This window comes from Vespa crabro, chromosome 1 (assembly GCF_910589235.1).
Source record: "Vespa crabro chromosome 1, iyVesCrab1.2, whole genome shotgun sequence".
In the NCBI taxonomy this organism is placed as follows: domain Eukaryota; kingdom Metazoa; phylum Arthropoda; class Insecta; order Hymenoptera; family Vespidae; genus Vespa; species Vespa crabro.
The window spans coordinates 21,822,159-21,844,118 of NC_060955.1; the positions used below are offsets into that span (position 1 = coordinate 21,822,159).

Below are 21,960 nucleotides of genomic sequence, written 5' to 3' on the forward strand. Positions count from 1 at the left end.
TACGTGCATTTTCTCGGCTGCATTGGAAATAGGAAATCATATATGGCCGGACCCTTTTTTCATCGAAATATACAAATCTAGACACGCTAATGAAAGTAGTGAAACGTAATTATCGTTGCATCTTTCTTTTATTTTCTTTACATGGCAAAGATAATCTACGCGTTTAACATAATCAATTACTTTCATATTTCCATCAAAATGATTCATTATAATAATAATAATAATAATAATAATAATAATAATAATTATTATTATTATTATTATTATTATTATTATTATTATTATTATTATTATTATTATTATTATTACTGTTGTTATTATTTTGTAATAGATTATGTGATAATGATAAATTATATATATATATATATATTAAATTAACAAAAATGTTTAATATACATATATTTATTTATTTATTTCTTTATTTATTAGATATATATATTCATCGAAATTGTAATAATAATAATTAAGAACAATATTGGCAACTGTAATTACAACAAAAGTTCACCCTGTTACGTATACATTGTGATCTCTAAGAAGATTGAAAAGCATCATAAGAGAGAGAGAGAGAGAGAGAGAGAGAGAGAGAGAGAGAGAGTTTACTACCCTCGAAGTTAATTTCTATTCTGTTGAAACGTTCATAATTACTTACCTCTCATTTTTTTCCTCTTTTTTTTTTTTACGATTATTCTTACTACAATTTGCGAAAGATTCACTGTTTCTTAATTCTGACTCATTTCTCTTAATTCTAACGTCTTATTTCTACTTGATGAAAATTATTAGAACGACGAATTTTTCTTTTGTTTTTTGTTTTTTTTTTTTTATTTCATTAATATTAGTTTTATTACGTCGTTGGAAAATTTTATATACAATATATAATTTTATATACATATACAATAAGCTTAACGTAACGTTCGCCTTCATGAATATTTAATTGTAATGAATAAAGAATTCTCGTTAAAATTCTAATATACGTGGTTTATGTTTTTTTTTTCTTTTTATTTATTTTTTTTTTTCTTTAGAAATTTTTAAATAAAAAATATACTTATGAGCTTAAATAAATATTATTGCTTAAATAACGAGAAATATTATTGTATCATCGTACACGATAGGTTTTACGAAAATTAAATAAAAAGCATAATAAAAAGATTTAATAAAAAATTAATTAACGAAGACTTACACTTTGTGAAATTATTCTAAGAAAAATGCAGGTATTGAAATAATGTAAAACAAAAAAAAACACACACACACAAAAAAAAAAACAAAAGAAAAAAAAACAATAAACAATAAACATTAGATCATCGTAATCATTTTATTATATACATAAATGTAAAAAAGATTAAATTGTTTTACAGGTACATTCGATTATATATTAAACCGTATTAAATATTAAAATGTATTGTAATTGTGCAAATACGAATGAATAATAATAGTTAAAAAAAAAAAAAAGAAATACTGCAAACAATTTGATTGCCCGATTATTTGACCGTACCACGTCATTCATCCTTTCAACAAGTAGAAAGTAGGCGAATCGTCGGACTCGTTCGTTCTTCTACGTTTTTCCTTTGCTCGTCGTTATGATGTGCCTGTTTACGAAGTAAACTTAAGTATCCTAGTACTTGCTTGAGATATAATACAAAAGGTAAGCGCATCAACATTGTTCTACGAAGTAACAGGATGATTATAGTTGGCGTTGTGCATTAGATTGTGACGCTCACTCCCAGAAATCAAAAGATACTTCATATTTTTTGTTCATTCCACTTCCTGCCAGTTACGAAAGTGTCTGCTGTCTCTTCGTCTCATTATCGAATCGACCAATTTTATTTTACCATATCCATCCTTCGCTCGCTTTTTTCTACATTATTGTCATTAGTTATTATTATATAACGTGCAATCGACAAATAGGAAATCACGTTATTTATTTCCCCCCCCCCACCCGCTCCCCTCCGTCCCCCGTCGATACTTTCAACGGGAATGAACTTTCAAATTTGACATTAGACTTGCAAATTTGCGACGTCTAACGATAACGACAAATGATTGATATTTAATTAATAATAAGAAAATAATATTTTCCTTCGCGAGATAATATTTTAAATATATTAGAAGGAATTTTTAATATCATACATTTCGTAACTTTTTATTGAAAAATATAAAATATAATATAACGAATATCTAATTATAGCCTGAAAACTTTTATTTATTTAATCCTTTTATATAGATAATTTCTTGTTTGGACCTAGATCATTTCTTATTTAATTTCTTTTATTTTCTTTTCCTTTCTTCACCTTTTTTCTACCATAAATGATGACTGGTAATAAAAGTATACACTACTATGATATTATAAAACTATTCTTTTCTTCTAAAAGAATTCTCTTGCCTTAAAACTTTTGAAAATACTTGTCTACTTCTCTCTTTCTATCTCTTTCTTTTATGTCATTTACTTTTTCACTTACTTTCATTTACTTTCTTTTCTTTGGTCAGGCAAATATTTTATAAATTTAATCGACATAAGTATATAATTTTGTATTTCACGTTGGAGATATTTTTCAAATTTTTATTTGAAGTTATATACGTTAATATATGAAATCATTTTCTCGTAATGGAACGATCGTTTCTATGATTAAATTTCAACTGGAATTCGTTTCAAGTCGGCAATTCCAATTGCATGACAGTAATCTGACGCAAGGTAGGATATCTCTGAGAACTTTGTTATCCGCAAGTTCTTACTGAATAACACATCTCCTGAATTCAGTATATTCTCGACAGCTGGCGCATGCTGTGATCGCTTTTGCTCACTATCATCGAGACTTTCCTTAACAAGCAGTATAATATCATCGTCCAATATTATTAGTTGAGATTCATTATATTTCGATATAAAGGTGAGGGTCGGTTTACAAATTCGAAAGTTTAATTGGCTCCTTTAAGACTCTCATTTTCTCTTGATAATTGATTAAAGTTAGAAGTTATACATATGTCATTTATTAATCGAATAATACGATTTTTCTTCTTCCCTTTTTATTTTTTTTTTTTTTTTGTTTGTTTGTTTTCTTTTTCAATAAGTATCTTAATTAAACAGATAATAGATTCAATTTATCTATTTATTTATTTATTTATTTATTTATTTTCATTTTTATTTTATATTTTATATTTGATAATTCTATGTTCGAAATAATATTCATTAAAACAAATTTTGATCTCTATCAAATGACACAACTTTATCATTTCAATTTTAAGGAATTTGAGATATGATCTTCCTCTTTTTCTTTATTTACATCACGCCAAATGTCTAATCCTCCTTTCCATCCGTGCATTGCGTACAAACTATTCAAGTTTATTGAACTTTCTCTTACCTTAAATCTCCGTTTATTTCTTGTAGCTCGTTCGCAAATAAACTATGGACGATGCACTTTTCGTTACTATGCATATATATTCCTCGAACGAATTTTAAGAAAAATTTTAATCGTTATTTCGAAACATCGAATTCCATAACATAGAACGATAGAAGAAAAATATTTATTTATTTCATTTGTATTCGTTCATCGTTCATTATTAATTTAATCAAGATCAAAAGAGTAACGTTAAAAATAATCTCGAAAGGAAATTCATAGAGTATCTCATTTTACAGATTTTCCATGTATACCTCCATTTTAATCGACACGCTAAACGTCATTTGAGGAAATTAATCCATTAAGTGATATCCATTCAATTCAGAGAGTGGTACGTGTACAGTTACGTGTATCGTTATTCATAAAAATAAAAATACTAACGAGCTACCCCTCATCCCCTTATTCTCTCTCATCGCAACCCTCCAATCCTCCAAAGTCTCCAACATCACGAATGGCTAATGGATTCATCAAGCGGTCAAATTTGTTATCATAAATAGTTATAAAATTCTCGACAATTTTGTTAATTTCGTCTCCTTTATCAGTTCTTTTATATATATATATATATATATATATATATATTTTTTTTTTTTATGATTAATGTTCGCGGTATTGACCGGCACTTCGGTTGACTATTAGCCGACACTTTCAAACCACAAACTAATCCAGACTACGACAGGGGAAGTTAAAAGTGGTTGTCAAGAGTTTCCGGAAAATGATAACGAATATGATACAATCAACATTCATTACTAAAATTAAATATTTATTAAATTTAATTTATTAAAAGAATTTATTAAACATTGTCTTCCTTCGTTTCTTTCCTTTTGAAATTTTTACTCATTAGACATATGTATGTATAATTATAATCGTTTTTAATTAATTGTCCAATCGAATTTTTATTTCGTAATTATTCATCGATTCATTTAATTAAAATATTTTTAAAGATTCTCTTTAATTTATTATTATTATTATTATTATTATTATTTTTGTTTTTTTGACCTTACAATTGTTTGAAAGTATAACCATTTGACGTGTTACGATCAGTTCATACGTCTTTTTATTATTATTACAGCTGTTTTTAATATTATTGCTTTATAAATGTTTGTATATATATATCTATATGTATATGTGTTTACGCTCAATGTTTTAAGATATTTTATGAAGTTTCTTGTTGTTGTTACTATTATTATTATTATTATTATTATTATTATTATTATTATTATTATTATTATTATTATTATTATTATTATTATTATTATTATTATTAATATTATTATTATTTCTTGTTTTCGCAGATTAATTCTGATCTTCTAGAACATCTTGCAGGCTGATTCCAAGGATAGTCTTTATTTAGAATCTTCTGTTTATGAATATATGTATATATATATATATATATATATATATATATATATATATATATATATATACATATATTTGAGAAATTTTTGAGTGAGTGGGCAAGTGTATCCGGTATGACTGTTTTCTGTAAAAGTATGTATATAGTTTGAGAGAGATCAAGTGCTTTTAGTGTTTATTTTATGATTGAAATATTTTGATATAATTTCGATAAATAAAATAATGATTGTGATTAATTTCTACTTTGTCATAATTCGTTTAATTATTTTTATTAATTATACTTCTTTATTTTTTCTCTTGTTTTTTTTTTTTTTTTTTTATTTTTTTCTATATACTTATTGTATGTATGTATTTGGAATGCATAACTTCTAGGATATAAATAGTCTTCGTTGATTTATCAACGTGACATCTGACTTGTGTTATGATGTTATATTGTCTGTGATAATTCTAAGTTGATGTTCATACGTTTATTAGTTTACATTTTACGGCCAATTCTTGAGATACATATTTTTAACCACATTGTCATGTTTCCTGACATATTCTTTATTAGTTAGTATATTACATCCTCCTGTTATGTAGTCTATTGTTTCCTATCTGCCATTTACACATCCTGCATTTATATGTTGGAATGTTACGATCTTTGATGATATGTTTATTGTAGTATCCTTTTTTGATTATCGAATATATATTATGAATTCAATTTTTTTCTTATTATTATTATTATTATTTTTTTTTTTATTATTATTATTGTTGTTGTTGTTGTTGTTGTTGTTATGAAGGATAGGCCAAATAATTTCCGCACAATTTTGGATATTATATTTTGTATGTTGATACAAAATAAGATCTATATATATAATAAGATATATATATATATATATTTTATATTTTGTATCAATGATTTCGGAGCAATACCTGTTGTGGATATGATCAAAGATATTATTTTTATATTTTATTGCTTCCAGATATCCTTCAAAACTGTCACTAGTGGTGCATATTTGTGTTTTTATTTTTTTTATCCTTTTTATGTTTTATATTTAATTCATTAATGATTGCGATGTCTATTAAGTATCTGATTTTATTTGTATTGTGGATGTATGTTATATCCGGTCTGTTGTGTGCTTATTGTCTTGTATATATTTAGTACTGTGTCTCAATATAATTTAACTTCTTTTATTGTCATTATTATTATTATTATTATTACTATTATTATTATTATTATTATTATTATGAAGTTCTTCAAAAATCTATAAAAAAAAAAAAAGAAAAAACTTCTGTAAGAGTCAATGACATCGAATATAAAAATATATAGATATAGATACACCTATGAATCATAGGAAAAATCTTGTCACGTCTATAAAAGAAAAACATAATTTCATACATACGTATGTATGCCTATTAGATTTTTCCGTTAAATAGCATAAAATCGTTGTGCATTAATTAAATCGTACTCTCATCGTGTCGTGACGTAATCCGCAACTAAAGTTATTTTTGTTTTATATATACTATACGTTCTGAGTATTTCTTGCCTTTTAATCTTGGAGGAGACCGTTACTAAGCGGAATTCAAAACACATTTCCATAAATTTAATCCAAACGGTTAAAAGTTTTCATTATGAAAAATAAATGAATTATCCTCGCTGTCTAACATATCGAAAGAAAAAAAATGATGCTGTTTTCTTACGCTTCTTTTGATTTATTTCATTTAACATTCCAATAAATTTTATCGAACGTTAAATTTTATCGTAATGAAAATTTCGTGATTCGACTAAGGACCAATATTATTATATTTTCACTTTAACATATATATCATTATAAAATAAATTCTATAAGATGGCTATTGATATTCTTCGGTCGACGATCGCTATTATATACAGAAAATTGCATGGGAAGTCCAAGTCAATTATTATTTACCTACATCACAATTGCAATGATGCTGAATCGATAACAATTATTGTTTTCTTGATACGTCTTTGTTTTCACTCTTTCTCTCTCTCTCTTTCTCTCTCTCCCTCTCTCTCTCTCTCTTTCTCCCTTTGTGTGCGTGTGATTAACACCTGTCTAATAATTTATACAGTAACATTAAATCATCTTTGAATTCTCATCAACATAAATACTGTCTAATCATTTTTATTTTTATATAAATTATCGTTATCATTATTAACATTCCAAAGATCATCGAAATATATTCCGTAAATTTCTGATAATATATAAAGATAAAATGAGAGAGAGAGAGAGAGAGAGAGAGAGAGAGAAACATTACAAATTCGAGTTACATAATCTCTATTTGAAAGATCTCAAGGACTATGAGGTTTATTATTTTTACTTACGATCAAACTTACCTTCGAAAAGAGAGTGATGTTAAAAGAAAAAAAAACAACACAGACACACACACACATACATACATACGCATAAAGAAATTTATTATATGTTCGATCGAATCAAAAGATATTAATCAAAGTTAATTCAACATTGTAACGGGCTTATGACAATAGTCGATCAGAATGTATTGTAGCGTTTAGTTGACGCTTCCAATGGCAGATAACATAGAGAAACGTAATAGAGACACTGATATATACAAACATTTTACACAGATGTCGCAAGAAACAAAAACTATCATAGATCGTACTGAACACGATTCGCACAGGTAGTTCGTCCAACAGTCTCCAACAGACAAGAGTGAGAACGGTCCATGTGAGAGTTTCATCATCCTTTATTTTACATAAATCACATCTTTCAGGTATCAGTAAAACCAGTTTATTCTAATTAATCGATCCGTCTCAATTACAAAATACACGTAGAAACATACATACGTAATTATTAAATAGTCTTCTAACACATAACACGTTTTAATATATCGTTTAATATATAGTAACTCGTTTACTTATGCATTATATATCATAAGTATTGATCGTAGAAGAGAATTAATATAAGATACACCGAAATATATATATATATGCAATCTGTAAGTCAAATTTGAAGCGACAGTTTTGACCTTCTGTGAAGCGTAAAACGTGTTTACGAAGCGAATAATTCTCAAAATATACATATATAAGTATTTATATGTATATGTGTATATATATATATATATATATATATATATGCGGTTGACGACTAGTCGAGATTTTCTGAAAATTAGGTAAATCAATAAAACTACAAAAAAAAAAAGAAAGAGGACTTACGAATTTTGGAAGTTGATCGATAACATATTGATTGAATTGAGAACATCGACAACGAATTTGAAGAATGATCGATCGAATAAAACTCGTCGTAAGTAGGTAAGTATTATATCGCCTTATACGATCTTTGATCCATTGATAAATTTATTTGGCAATTTAATGAGAAGAAGAAGAAAAAGAAGAAGAAACAAAAAAGGAGACAAATAGAAATAATAATTATAAATTAATAGGGGTGTTTCGTGGTTCAGAAAGGAAAGGAACAAGAGGATGAGAATTTAAACGAAATAATTTAACGTTTAAAAAAGGAAAAAAGGAAAAGGAAATAATATATAAATTTCTTTTATATGTAAGTTTAACAATTTCCATGAATAATATGAAAATATAATTTGAAGCGTCAAGTTTTTGAACAAATCATAACCGTATCTTGGTCTTTGCGGTTTAACATATCCAAACCAAGGTCGGGGGCTAGCAATATCGTCTATCGTCGCTTGAAAAGCTAACGAAGAAAGCCGAGTCGATCAGTAACGGCGCTGACAGCAGATAGAACGAAAGAACGGATTCGAAAGGACAAGCATAGACAAAGTTTATATCTCTACGAAAATAGAGGTACAGAGTGACAGACAAAAAATTATTATTTTATTACATATGTCTATGACAAGTTTTACTATTTTTCATTTATAGAATAGAAGAAAGAAAAGAAAAAAGAACGAAGGAAAAGAACAAAAGAAGAAGAGGACGACGAAGACGACGAAGAAGACGAAGAAAAAGAAAAAGAAGAAAAAGACGAGAAGAAAAAAGAAGGTGTATATAGATGAATTTTTTTTGTTTCTTTTTCCTTTTTTCTTTTTTCTTTACATCATTGAAAAGCGAATAGGAAAAAGGAAAAATAATATATTGTTATCACGTGACTTCGACCTTCCTCAACCATTTGAACGTTCTCTCTTATATGTCTTTATCTTCCTTTGAGGATCTTTTCAAGGAGATTCAAAGAGAGAAAAAGAGAGAGAGAGAGAAAGAGAAAGATAAAAAGGAAGAAGGAAGATATAAGAAGAGTAAGAAATAAATCGAGCATCAAAATGGCGAAGAGTCATCTTGGTGTTGATTATCACCTTTTCAAGATCGTGGTCAAGGCTATTCTTCTACTCTGGGTACGTTTGCTTCAGCAAGATATTATCATACGTATGAATTATCATCTTATTGTTTTTTCTTTTTTTTTTTTTGTAGAAATGTTCTTTTCTTCTTTTTCTTCATCTTCTTCTTCTTCTTTTTTCTTTTCTTTTATTCTTTCACTATGATCATTAATGAACGTTAATTTTTTTCTTTTTCTTTTTTCTTTTTTTTTTTTTCTTCAAGACAGCTAACATTATAATTTCCTTATATTAAATCTATAGTATATTAATAATTTTTATTTGCACGTAAGATCAAAGAATACTTTCACTAATCTTATCGATTAATAATTGAAGCTATAAGATAAAAAAGATTAATCGATCTGTATTGTTAAACATTTATTTAAAAATTTTCATCTTCATTGTCTCTAAGCTTATCGTCAAAGTAATTAAATCATTATTATCAGATTGTTTAAATCTCTTCATCGGTACTAACGAAGCAAATCAAGTTGAAAAGAAATATTATTGACTCATCCGAATTTAATTGAATTCCTCTTTCTCTTATCTTCTTAATCATATCGTATTATATATATATATATATATATATATATATATATATATATATTTATCTATAAATATATTATCTATCTAGTGTGCATATATACATACATATGTATACTCCGTGTTTTCTAATCATAGATTTCTAATCGTTGATTTTAAACATTACGTATATGAATTTAAATTTCTTTTGTTTATCTTAATACATCTCGTGCTTGAAGAATATTAAAGAATATAAAAGAATGGCCCGTACTTCAATAGTTTATCTTCAATATCAAAAGCCTTGATTTAATAGCTTATACAATATTTATCTTTATCGGTTATTAAAAATTATCGATTCTCGTAGATAATGAAATCAAAGAATTTTATCGTGGAGAAGAGAAATACGGAAAAATAAAGGAAAGGAAATAAGTTGTCGAGTTTGAATATCTTTAAATAAGAACTGACGAGAGAATTATCGACGATCTTATTAAGGAAGGAAATACGAGATTAACTTCTTGTTTATTCGTTTCATCTTTTCTTTTCCTTTTTTTTTCTTTCTTTTTTCTTCTTTTCTTTATTTTTTTTAATTTTTTTTTTATATTTTAATCTTATTTTTTTCTTTGAAAAAAGAAAAGAAAAAAGTAATATGTAGTTGCTCGTTGGAAATGGTTCAATAAATCGGATTATTATTTTCTATTAATATAATTTTATTTATATTACGATATTTTTATAAAAAAAAAAAAAAAAAAAAAAAAAAAGAGAAAAAAAAGATTAAATGAACGAACTTAAATAATATTTATTAGGATAAAATTAATTATTTTATATTATAGAGTATAATTGGTTGTTAATTTATTTCGATTAGACAATCATCTTTATATCGGCAACGATTTTATTAAAGGCTTATCTGTCAGAGATTTTATAAAAAACTTTTATTCATAATAATAATAAAAGTTTTATTAGGATAAATTTTGATTACTTTTCTCATTATTTTCTCAATTTTTTATTCTTCATTTTCTTCTTCTTCTTCTTCAAGAGAGAGAGAGAGAGAGAGAGAGAGAGAGAGAGAGAGAGAGAGAGAGAGAGAGAGAAATAATTTTACTTTCATATGGTCGTACATTTAAATGAACATAATTCGATTATTTTTTATATATAAAAGATATGATACAATTATTATACTATTAATTGAATATAATTTATAAATAATAAATTAAAATGTAATGATAAAAGAATATTCGATGGTGTCAATTACAGGTATCAATTCAGGAAAGCAAAATAACATCGATGACTAATAATAATGACTTAAAATAAATTTAAATAATAATTAATAAAATTCATTAATAAAAATTGAGATTATTTTCTTCAGATTAATAAAGAACGGTTAAATTGTTTTTTACAATAAATTTAAATAACAATTAATAATATTCATTGATCGAAATCGCAATTATTTCTTTTGATTGTGTTTTTAAAGGAAAGAAAAAAAAATAAATAAATAAAATGAAATAAAATAAAATAAAATAAAATAAAATAAAAATTAAAGGCTTCTTCATTTCTTTTAATCGCGAATTTCAATAAACTGGTTCAAAGGAATCATTCAAATTTTTCATTCTACAATCATTATTTTTTCTACGTCAAATACGTTCTTTATATGCCAGCTGCATTACTACGATTTCACGATAATCACGAATATCTTTTCGTTTACCCTTTTCTCTCTCTCTCTCTCTCTCTCTCTCTCTCTCCCTCCCTCCCTCTCTCTCGCTCTTTTCTCGTACTCTTTAATCAAAAGGAAAGGTCGTAATTAGCATTTCTAACGAATTGTTCTGGAATTGCAGATTGCAGTTGAGACAAATAGCGATTCACAAGCAAAATTTAATGAGAGATATGACATTGATCGACCTTCATATCCTCCCTGGTACAAACAATATATGCATAATATACAACGTAAGTTACATCAAAGATAATAAGATAATAATACTTTTACAATTGTATGTTTAATTTCTTTTATTTTTCTAATCAATATAACGATATCGCAAATGTATGATCATATCGTTTGCAGAATTATCATTTTTACATCGTCGATCTTCAATTATAAATTTTATATTATTGTCCGAAAATGATAATACTCACTGTTTGAAAAATAAAAACTAAGAAAATTGTTTTTCTTATTTTTAAACTCTTATATTATTCATAATGATAATAAATAAATTTCTTATTTTTTTCTTATTATTAAATAATAAAGTGATGTCAATTTATCAAACGATATTTTGATTTTAATAGGAAAGGTTAATGTAGACGACCAAATATTCTTCCCTAATGAAGGTGGTAAATCTCAGATGCGAAATTTCGAAAATCCATACATATGCAAGAATAAAACCTATTGCGAGGAAACTCCTTATTATCCTAATGAATTCGTGAAAAATAAATTAGAAAATAATAAGAACTTAATGAAGTTCGCTATTAATGATTACGTAAGTAACTAATGGAAAAAATAATAAAAAAAAAAATAAATAAATAAAAAAACAATGAACGTTTCTTCATTCTCTTATTTTCTTTCGATTTTAATGAATCTTTTGATCGATTACTCGTCATCTAGATACCAGATCAATTAGACTTATCAGAAAGAATAGACGCGAAGGACGAATCGCCGATGTGTCTATCTCTTGTAAGTAAAAAATTTTCTCTTAAAAAATCATTGAATTTTTTTTATTCTTTTTTCTCTTCTGTTTTTTTCTTTTTTTTTTTTTTTTTTCTTTTTTTTGATCCGTTAATCACATAAATCCGTTTATTTATTGATTTATCGTTAAATAAATTATTTGTTCTCGCACTTATTATTAACACATTAATTGCCAAACTAATTTTGCATCAATCATTATGTTAATGTGATAACATTCTTAAACTTTAAAAAAAAAAATTATAATTATAATTTTTCATTTTAAACTTTACTATTATTACGAAAATATACATTGAAAAATCTTTTAAATATTACAAAAGATATCTTCAATAAGTTTTAAATAATTTCTATAAAATCAAACGACAATTGTCATTGTTAACATTCAAAACATTTAAATAAATATATTTTCAAATTATATTTCTAAAATATACAATACTTCTAATATTAAGAATCATTAATTCATTTAAACTTACCTCTATCATTATCTTATCTAATTTTATTTTGAATGAAAAAAAATTTCGTATTAAAATCAACGATAGAATATCTTCTCAATTAATAGATCTCCTTTATAGAAAGTACATTCTTTTAAAGTGTTAATGAAAAGATTAATTTTGATCGATTCAATTGTGATCTACAGGAAAGAGTGATTTATCCTAAAACGGCACAAACTGTTAAGGGAGAGTGGCTATTCGTAGCACAAATGGAAGATTATTTCTCACAGGGCATACGCATTGAAACTTGTTTGTAAGTCAATATTTATACTTTTATCATATCAATTTGTATCTATAGAAAATCTATAAAACCAATAGTTCGCTAAATAATATTTATCTTGGAAAGGAAGAACAGGAAGACTTTTTCATTTTGTTCTTCTCTTTTTTTTTTTTTTATTTTTTTGTTTCTTTTTTTCTTTCTTTTTTTTTTTTTTTTTCTTGACAAATCTTCCTTCTTCAAAAGAATCTAATGTATGAGACATCTTATATACGCGCATACGTATGTATTTATAATATAATAGACATATAAATATATTTGTTTTTCAGGGTAAACTCTGCACCATGTCAATTTGTTGAACAAATAAAGGGTTATGTGTCAAGTTGTGAACAAAAATACATTTATCGTCAGCTTCTCGCAGTCGATAAAGAACTTTTAACAACGGAATTATTTCGCTTCCCTTCGAGCTGCTGTTGCTCCGTCAAATACGCCCAATCTTAATCATATCAGAAGAAATATTCATTGCTTTACTATCGTTCTATTTGCCTTTTTTCTTCCTTTTCTCTTCAAAATTGCAATCAATTCGATAGACAAGTATCAAAAACACGAAAAGAGTATTCATTTTATCTCTTTTTTTTCCTTTTTTTTTTTTTTTTTTTTTTTTTTTTTTTTTTATTAAATATCGAATATTCTAAACCCGAATACCTTTCTTAGTTTTAAATGATATATTGTAAATTCTATTATATATATATATATATATATACATATATATATATAAAATATATATATATTTATTATTTATTATAATATATAATATTTAAAATAAATATATATATATATATATTTTATATATTATATATATATATATATACATATTTAATTACAATATATTTAAATATATGTTTCTTACGTAAGAAATGAAAAATGAAAAATATGCTTGAAGACTTTGTTACGTGATGATATCGTTTTGAGAACTGTATTTGTACATTCGACATAAGAAAAAAAAAAAAAAAAAATAAAATAAAGCGCAAATATAAAAAAATAACAAATAACGAATAATCTGCATATTCATGTTATGTGATTTCGTATAAAGGAAGACTTCTAATCTAAAATAAATAAATGCATACAATAAAACACGCTTATATTTGTCTCCAAATATTTTTTTCTACTAATGTATTTCTATCTTCGTTTTCTCTTTCCCTTTTTTTCCTTCTCTCTCTCTCTCTCTCTCTCTCTCTCTTTTAGTTATATACATATATATATATATATATCGAAAAATTTTATAAAAATACTCATAACTCTACCCTTCTCGAAAATCAACTAAATTCTTCCCCTGTCCTTTTCGTTTCGTTCATTTCCATTAATCATTTCTTTTTTTTTTTTTTTCCCCCCATTTCTTCCCACTACTTTGTCTCCATCGACGCGAATAAAACTCTACCTTTGTTGAAATATCCTTTTCATTTTTCACCGTTCAAATACGCGTTGAAATATCCGTCGGTCTTGTCTTGTTTCCTTTTTTCTTTTTCTCTTTTTTTCTTTTTTTTATTTCTTCCTCTCGCTGAAAATTTCTCTCCTCTATGGATAAAAAAAAAAAAAAAAAAAAAAAAAAAAGAAAAAAAGAGAAAAATAAAAAAAGAGAAAAAAAATAGAAGAAGAAAAAGAAGAGGAAAAAGGAAAATGAAAATGAGTTGAACTTGACGTGGACTTTTGTGAAAATGTGAGAATGAAAGATATAACATGTAAAAGTGTTGTTCGAGTAGTACGCAAAAGAAAAAAAAATAAATAAATAAATACAAGACTTTCTTCTAACGTGAAAAAAATCATTATTTTTCTTTACTCTTATTTTTCTTACTTCTCGCTGAAAAAAAAAGAAAAGAAAAAAATTAAATAAAAAAGATAATAATAATAATAATAATAATGACAATAATAACAATAATGACGATGATAATAATAATCTAAAGAGTAACCACGTGATTTATCTTTTCTCTCTTATTTATCACGAACTCTCTTATTTATCGATAAATAAAGAAAAACTTATACGTGACGAAAGGGATATTATTTTCTTTTAATATTACCAATAACTTTATCCTCTTTTCAATTTATTTAAATCTATTATTTAAATCATACAAGAGATTTGAATTATATTATTATCGAAAGAACGAAAATGTATATATTTTATTTTTTAATTACATTTAAAAATTTATTTTAATTTCTATATTTTATTTGGAGTTTAATATTCTTTCTATATTTCATTATACGTATAATGGCCGACAAAAGTGTTTGTCGTAAATTCGAATGAATTTTCGTCAATCTTAAACTTATTGATTTTACTTTAATTAAATATTTTTCTTTCCTCTTTTTTATTTTTCCTTTTTTTTTTTTCTTTTCCTTTCTAATTTAATATTTGATTTTATTTTTTTATATTGTATTTATAAAATTCAATTATATATATATATATGATACAAATATCGTTAAACAGAACTCATCGTAGATTTAATATTAAAATAAAATATATTCTAGGTATATATGTATATGTGTTTACATTTATATTCAATAAATAATTATCATTCGATAAAAGAGTTATGATAATTATAATTGTAGGGAGAGAGAGAGAGAGAGAGAGAGAGAGTTCGTTTTATTAATTTATCCTCACTACCATTAGCACTTTACGTACTAATAACAATATTAATAATTAATTTTTAACCATTCTAAATCAATGTTTATTTTTATATTATATATAAATACATTGTATACGTATTTATTATATATAATATGAGATATAAATAACTGTTGTGATTTTTAATGAGTATTGTAAAATATAATTTTCTATTTGTTAATAAAAAAAAAAAACAGGTTTTATTAATTAATAAAAAAAAAATTAATTATAATTCATTGATAATTCATGAAGTTACAAATATTGTAGTTATTGTCCATTATTTCGATCAATAAATGTATATAGATAGAAAAGATATATACTATATGTATGTATATCCTTAAGAAAAATTTTCTTGGCACTAATTATATCCAAAGAAAGAATGAAAGAAATTATTGCGATCAAAAGAAAAATAATCTGACCGAGATGAAATTATTTGTGATCAGGTAAAAAATTGTTTTCTTTTTTGATAACACGATTATCGCCAATAGAAATTCCGCGATAAACATTATCATAGAATGTAAACTACGATCAATCTTTTAACGAGACATACAATAAATGTGAAGCATATTAAACAGTGGGTGCGACGACCTCTATTTCATATAAGTAAACATTTCTGAGAATGATTGTGAGAAAAAGAAAAAGAGTTATATCTATATATGATAAAAAGAAATCAAAATGATATAATAAAAAATTAATTTACAAGATCAAAACTTTATAAAATATAAAAGTTAATTTACAAGATGATAATAAGATCTATATGTATCTATGGTGTAATATTATGGTCCAGTGCAACTTCGTCTAATCTCAAACTAAAATACTAACTTTATTAAAACAAGATCCTAAATTAATATTGGCTAAAGATATATATATATATATATATATATATATATATATACATAGATTAAAATCGACGATATGCACAAAACAGAGTACATAATGGATTATTATACCCTTAATAATATAAAGAATCATATTATTCAGCATTATTATAAATTCATTTATAAATCATACATAAAATCTCATCCGGATCTTATAAAATTTTTTTATAAACAGATATTCAATTAAAATTTGTCCTGTATGAAATATAAATATCATTTTTAATCAATTATTATTTAAATACATTTTATATTTGCATATATATATATATATATATATATATATATATTATGTGAGTTCGTACATCTATTATTAAAGTTACATAGTATTGCCGAGTATTATAAAAGTTACATAGACTTGACGAAACAAAGGACACGTATAGTCTTTCGAAAATCAAAAAGAAATCCAATAGAGAAAAGAAAAAAGAAATCACGAATACGAGTTCTAATTCGAGTAACAATTTTTTCACTTACTTTTCTTTCACTCACTTATTTTTTCACTTATTTTTCCAAAATGGCCAACTTGAATGGCCATTTCTATGACGTATCCCTTATCAAGTCTTTTTCCTTCACTTTTCTTCTTTTTCTTCTTTTTCCTTCGAAGAAAAGAAAATAAAAAAATATATAAAAAAAAATGTGGATATTAGAAAGTGGTTTAGTAGATAATGAAATTTATTGCTTGAATAACCACGTACGATGTTAATGCCAACATTAATGAAAATCCCTCTTAATGAAGGTACGGTCAAATCTACAGGTATACCGACTTAATGTTATTCTTATTAAAGAAGAAAAGTGAGAACAAAGGATATTAAAGGAAGAGAAATATATTTTCCCTGGAAAAGGGATTCTCATGCATTCTCATTCCCTCGTTCTCGAAAGAAGAAAAAAAAAAGAAAAAGAAAAAGAAATGAAGAAAAAAAGAAAAAAAAAAATAAAACTGAAGAAAATAAAAAAAGAAAAAACGAAAGAAAGAAAGAAAGAAAGGAGAGAATACAACTTTCTCAAAATTTACATCGAACAATTTCAATACGTAATTATGTTAATGATTTTAACATTATTAATGATTTTAATTCCTTCACTTTCATTTCATATGTATGTATGTACGTATTAATCGTATTCTTGTACTTTGAATATCGGTCTTTAGTAAGAATTAATAGAGAAGAAGAGTCCGTGATAAAAAGAAAAAAAAAAAAGAAAAAAAGAAAAAGAGAAAGAAAGAAAGAAAGAAAGAAAAAAAAATAACTACGAACCATTGATTGTCGAAATCGTAGGGATGAAGAGATCGAGTAAAAAAAAAGAAAAGAAAAAAAGAAAAAAAAAGTAAAGAAAAAAGAAGCAATGCATCTTCCAATGCGACTTATCATTCTTTTTGCGCGCTTCTCTTTTTCTTTTTTCTGTTTCTTTTTTTCTTTTTGTTTCTTTTTTTCCTTTTCTATTTTCATTAAAGAAAGCCGACAAATCTAATCTACGAAGTTTTGATTTTGCCAACGGAATACTTAATACTTTCGTATAAAAGAAAGATCAGAAGATTCCAATGAAGGGCTTAACATCGGTCATCTGATTTATATCGTCTCTTTTGCATCCAGACTGGCCAATGTAAATCAGTCGATGACAGCTTTTTACCATGCACTATTTCCGGTATAGTATAACTTGGCAAACGAAGAACCAAGGCGCCGTTAACATCTGCTCGATGCAACGTTCCAAGAAAAACAACTAACGTGGTCGTTCTTTCGATAGATATTATCGATCGATATATACCATAAAACGTGAGTACGTTTTCGTTAGATTATAATACTCTATAGTGATATTAGAACATATTTGTGTTGTACAATGTGTATACACATTTAAAATTATTTACTTTAATTCTTTTATTTAAATCATTTATATATAATATAAATATATATATATATATATATATATTTAGTTTAGAAATAAATCAATTCATAACATAAAATAAATTTTATTGATAAACAAATAATATGATTTCGGGACACTATGTACATATATATATATTACCTACGTAATATGTAAAATTTAAGAAAATATTATTACAGTTAAAAGATACGTTTAATATAAAATTTTAATCGACGATTAAACGCACGGTTGGTAATTCTTTGCATTTATCATAATCGTTTAATCAAGCAACCTATGATACAAAGGAAATTCGTTAAAATCGTCTCGAGTGACGAGACTTTAAAAGGTAGGACGTATACTTGTTGACTATCAAGTTTTTCAATGGTTTTTAAATCAACATCAGAGGTGAAAAGAGAGAAAGAGAAAAAGAAAGAAAGAAAGAGAGAGAGAGAGAGAGAGAGAGAGAGAGAGAAAGAGAGAGAAAGAAAGAATTATTGCCGCTAATGAAAAATAAAATTCATTCCATTTTCATTTTGATTGTTCTATAAATATTTACTGTGTAATAATGTTTTTTAATTATGCATCTACGTACGTACATATTGTCAAAGAAATTTTTCACGTAACATCCAATAATAATTACTTTTAATTTAACGAATATATACGTATTTACTTACTTTCTTACTCATTCACAAATTCTCCTTTCGACGATATCTAATATATTTTAAAATAAAATCATCGTACGGCAAAAAATCATAAAGAATGTCAATGTGGTATGGCATTTAATAAAAGGATCGACGAGTGAACAGGACGAATGAAAATATACATATAAACTATAAAATATTAATGATATTACAAATAATACGTACGAATATTATAAAAATGTTAATAAAATGTTTTCGTTACTTTTTCTTATTGAAATGTTTTCTAAAAAAAAAAAAACAAAAGAAAAGAAAAAAACAAAAAGAAATAAAAAAAAAAGAAATAAACAGACGGAAAGAACGTAGTACGGACAATTTATTTTATGACACACATAGAAAGTTTCATTCAGGGAAGCTTTCGGTTGATCCATAAATATACGTCAGGTTGTATCTTTTTTTTTTTTTTTGTCTCGCATAAAATTTCGAGAGAAATGAATGAAGATCATCTTCTCTTTGATCATAAAATTGAAAAGGCTTTTAAAAGAAGATGTTAATGAATAAAATTTAATGTCAGAAACAAACTGTACGAATCTTCTCTCTCACTCTCTCTCTCTCTCTCTCTCTCTCTCTCTCTCTTCCTTTACTATCGAGTAACCTTCCAATTTTATTATTCAACTTGGAACGAAAATGAAAGAACGAACGAACGAACGAATGAACGATTGAACGCCTTAAATTCAATTTAAAATTGATGTCTCTATTTATTCACATTCCTTTAGATGATTCGTATACGAAGTCGCTTAGAAATTGACGATACGAATCACGAAGGAATCAAAATTACCATATTAATGTACGTTTTAAGATTTTATCGGGACGAAATTGTGTATTCGTAGGGATTAAAGGACGTAGTCACGTACGACCGTGTGCGTGCTCGTTGTTCCGATCCCACGATAGGAAGTAAAAATAATAGGATAGAAAAAAAAAAGAAAGAGAGCGAGAGAGAGAGAGAGAGAAAAATTCGATACGTTGATTATAACGCATCTGGAGAGCAGATCAGTTCGTTGGTTGGATGAAATTGATGAACCGTCCAAATTTACATCCCAAAAGCATCACTTCTTCCTCTTCTTTCGATTTTGCTGAGTTTCGATGTACTCGAAAAAATCAATAGTTAGAATCCAAAATAAATTTGAATAAATTTCTCCTTTATTTTTCTACTATTTTTCGAGTTTATATATTCTATCTTTACCTCTCTCTCTCTCTCTCTCTCTCTCTCTCTCTCTCTCTCTCTCTCTCTCTCTTTCTCTCTTTCTTTTTCACTTTTTCTTTCTCTTTCTTTCTCCCTTTATTTTTTCCTTCCTTTCAAATATATTATATTATATATATATATATATGTAATTTTTCGATAAAAAAAGTATGTTACTCAGGAACATATGTTTCATATAGTTTATTAGGTTTTATAAGAGGGGAAAAAAAAAGAAGAGGAAGAAAAAGAAAAAAAGAATGAAAGATTCTCGCACGCTTTCTACTAAGTAGATTTAATCTGTTTATATAATATATAAGTAGATTTTTTTCTCTTTTTTTTTTTTTTTTTTCTTTTTTACATACGATAAACTACTAACGTATATATACTCGTTTTTATTTGTCAATCGTACAAATATCACTAGACATACAATGAAATTAAAGAAATGGTCAGGGAAAAAGATCGGTTAAGTTTCTCGAGAGAAATAGAACTTTACACGGGAATTATAATTTCACGTTTTTGTATGTATCTATGTATACTATTTAATTAGCTAAAAATGACTATGAAACGCTAGAGAGAAAATAGTAATAACGAGAAGTAAAATTGTATTAACGTAACGAGTACTATAATGTTAAACGTTATCCATATCTCTCTCTCTCTCTCTCTTTCTCTCTCTCTCTCTCTTCCTCTTTTTCTTTCCGGTGAGACTATTAGGTTAATAAGGTGTTAATTATATAAAAAAAAATTAGAATATTCCTCCTTTTCATACGATATATTAATTAAAAATGAATGTTACACATATGATAAAAAAAAATATATATATATCTATAAGAATGAAAATATAATTTCAATAAAATATATTATCGATCAAAAGAGTTTTTTCAAAATAACGAATTTACATGTCTACGAACAAAGGATAAATTTATATGTATAAATGAAAAGATAAAAAGAAAAAAAAATTAAAGAATCGCTCGTGATTATTGTTCGACGAAAGCTTTAACAAATATTTATAAATTATTAATGAAACGAACGTATAACAATAATCAGACGATATGATACAACAAATATGTTGTATGTATGTATACATATTTCAAAGGAATTATTATAATATGAGATCAATAAATAAAATGTATATCCTCTTTTGAAGATTTAATTATTTAAACGCTTAATCGAATATATCTTGAAGATTTCAAAGTCGTACATTGAAAATTAAAACTAAATACATATGTATGTTACATGTATACGTCAACGTTGAATAAAATATATCAATTTGAATAGAAATGTAATTGAAAGGAAAAAAAAAAAAAAAGAAATGTATTCCCCTAATCATTCCCCGAAAGAAAATTGATCGTTAGGCACGGATTTTGGAATTGATCTTAACGATTGCATCAAATATATGTAATAGCAATAATGTAATCAATTCTTTTGTAAATATCTGATAATCAATGAATTCGTCAATTTAATTCTCTTTCTTCTTTATCCATTTATTTATTTTAATTTCATTCATAAGTCATTCAAATTGTAAGCATTCAGTAATCATAAAGAACATTATTACAGTTATGGAATTTTTTTAAACTTCAATCAATAACTCGATGAAATATCGATCAACCATAAATTGCTCGTTGTATTCATATTGTTCTTTATGACTTTATTTTCAACGACCCTTGGTAGACTTAAAATATCGATTTCCATTTAAAAAGATTGTTATGATTCTCGTATTTTAACGACAGTGCTCATTTATGAAATAGCTCCTATAAATATTACATT

The 21,960-nt window shown here is 25.5% G+C and overlaps 1 protein-coding gene and 1 long non-coding RNA gene across 2 annotated transcripts; both read left to right on the forward strand.

Moving 5' to 3' along the window:
* The first annotated feature begins 7,359 nt into the window (after window positions 1-7,359).
* Window positions 7,360-8,197, forward strand: LOC124428230. Its single transcript, XR_006943113.1, has 3 exons — window positions 7,360-7,472; window positions 7,872-8,010; window positions 8,142-8,197. It is a non-coding gene; the product is annotated as an uncharacterized LOC124428230 (long non-coding RNA).
* Window positions 8,198-8,686: 489 nt separating this feature from the next.
* On the forward strand, window positions 8,687-13,531 carry LOC124428232. The gene is made up of 6 exons (XM_046972102.1): window positions 8,687-9,059; window positions 11,387-11,495; window positions 11,832-12,022; window positions 12,148-12,216; window positions 12,863-12,969; window positions 13,263-13,531. Exons 1-6 carry the CDS (start codon window positions 8,988-8,990, stop codon window positions 13,432-13,434), a joined length of 720 nt encoding a protein of 239 aa, XP_046828058.1. The 5' UTR covers window positions 8,687-8,987; the 3' UTR covers window positions 13,435-13,531.
* Window positions 13,532-21,960: the final 8,429 nt, after the last annotated feature.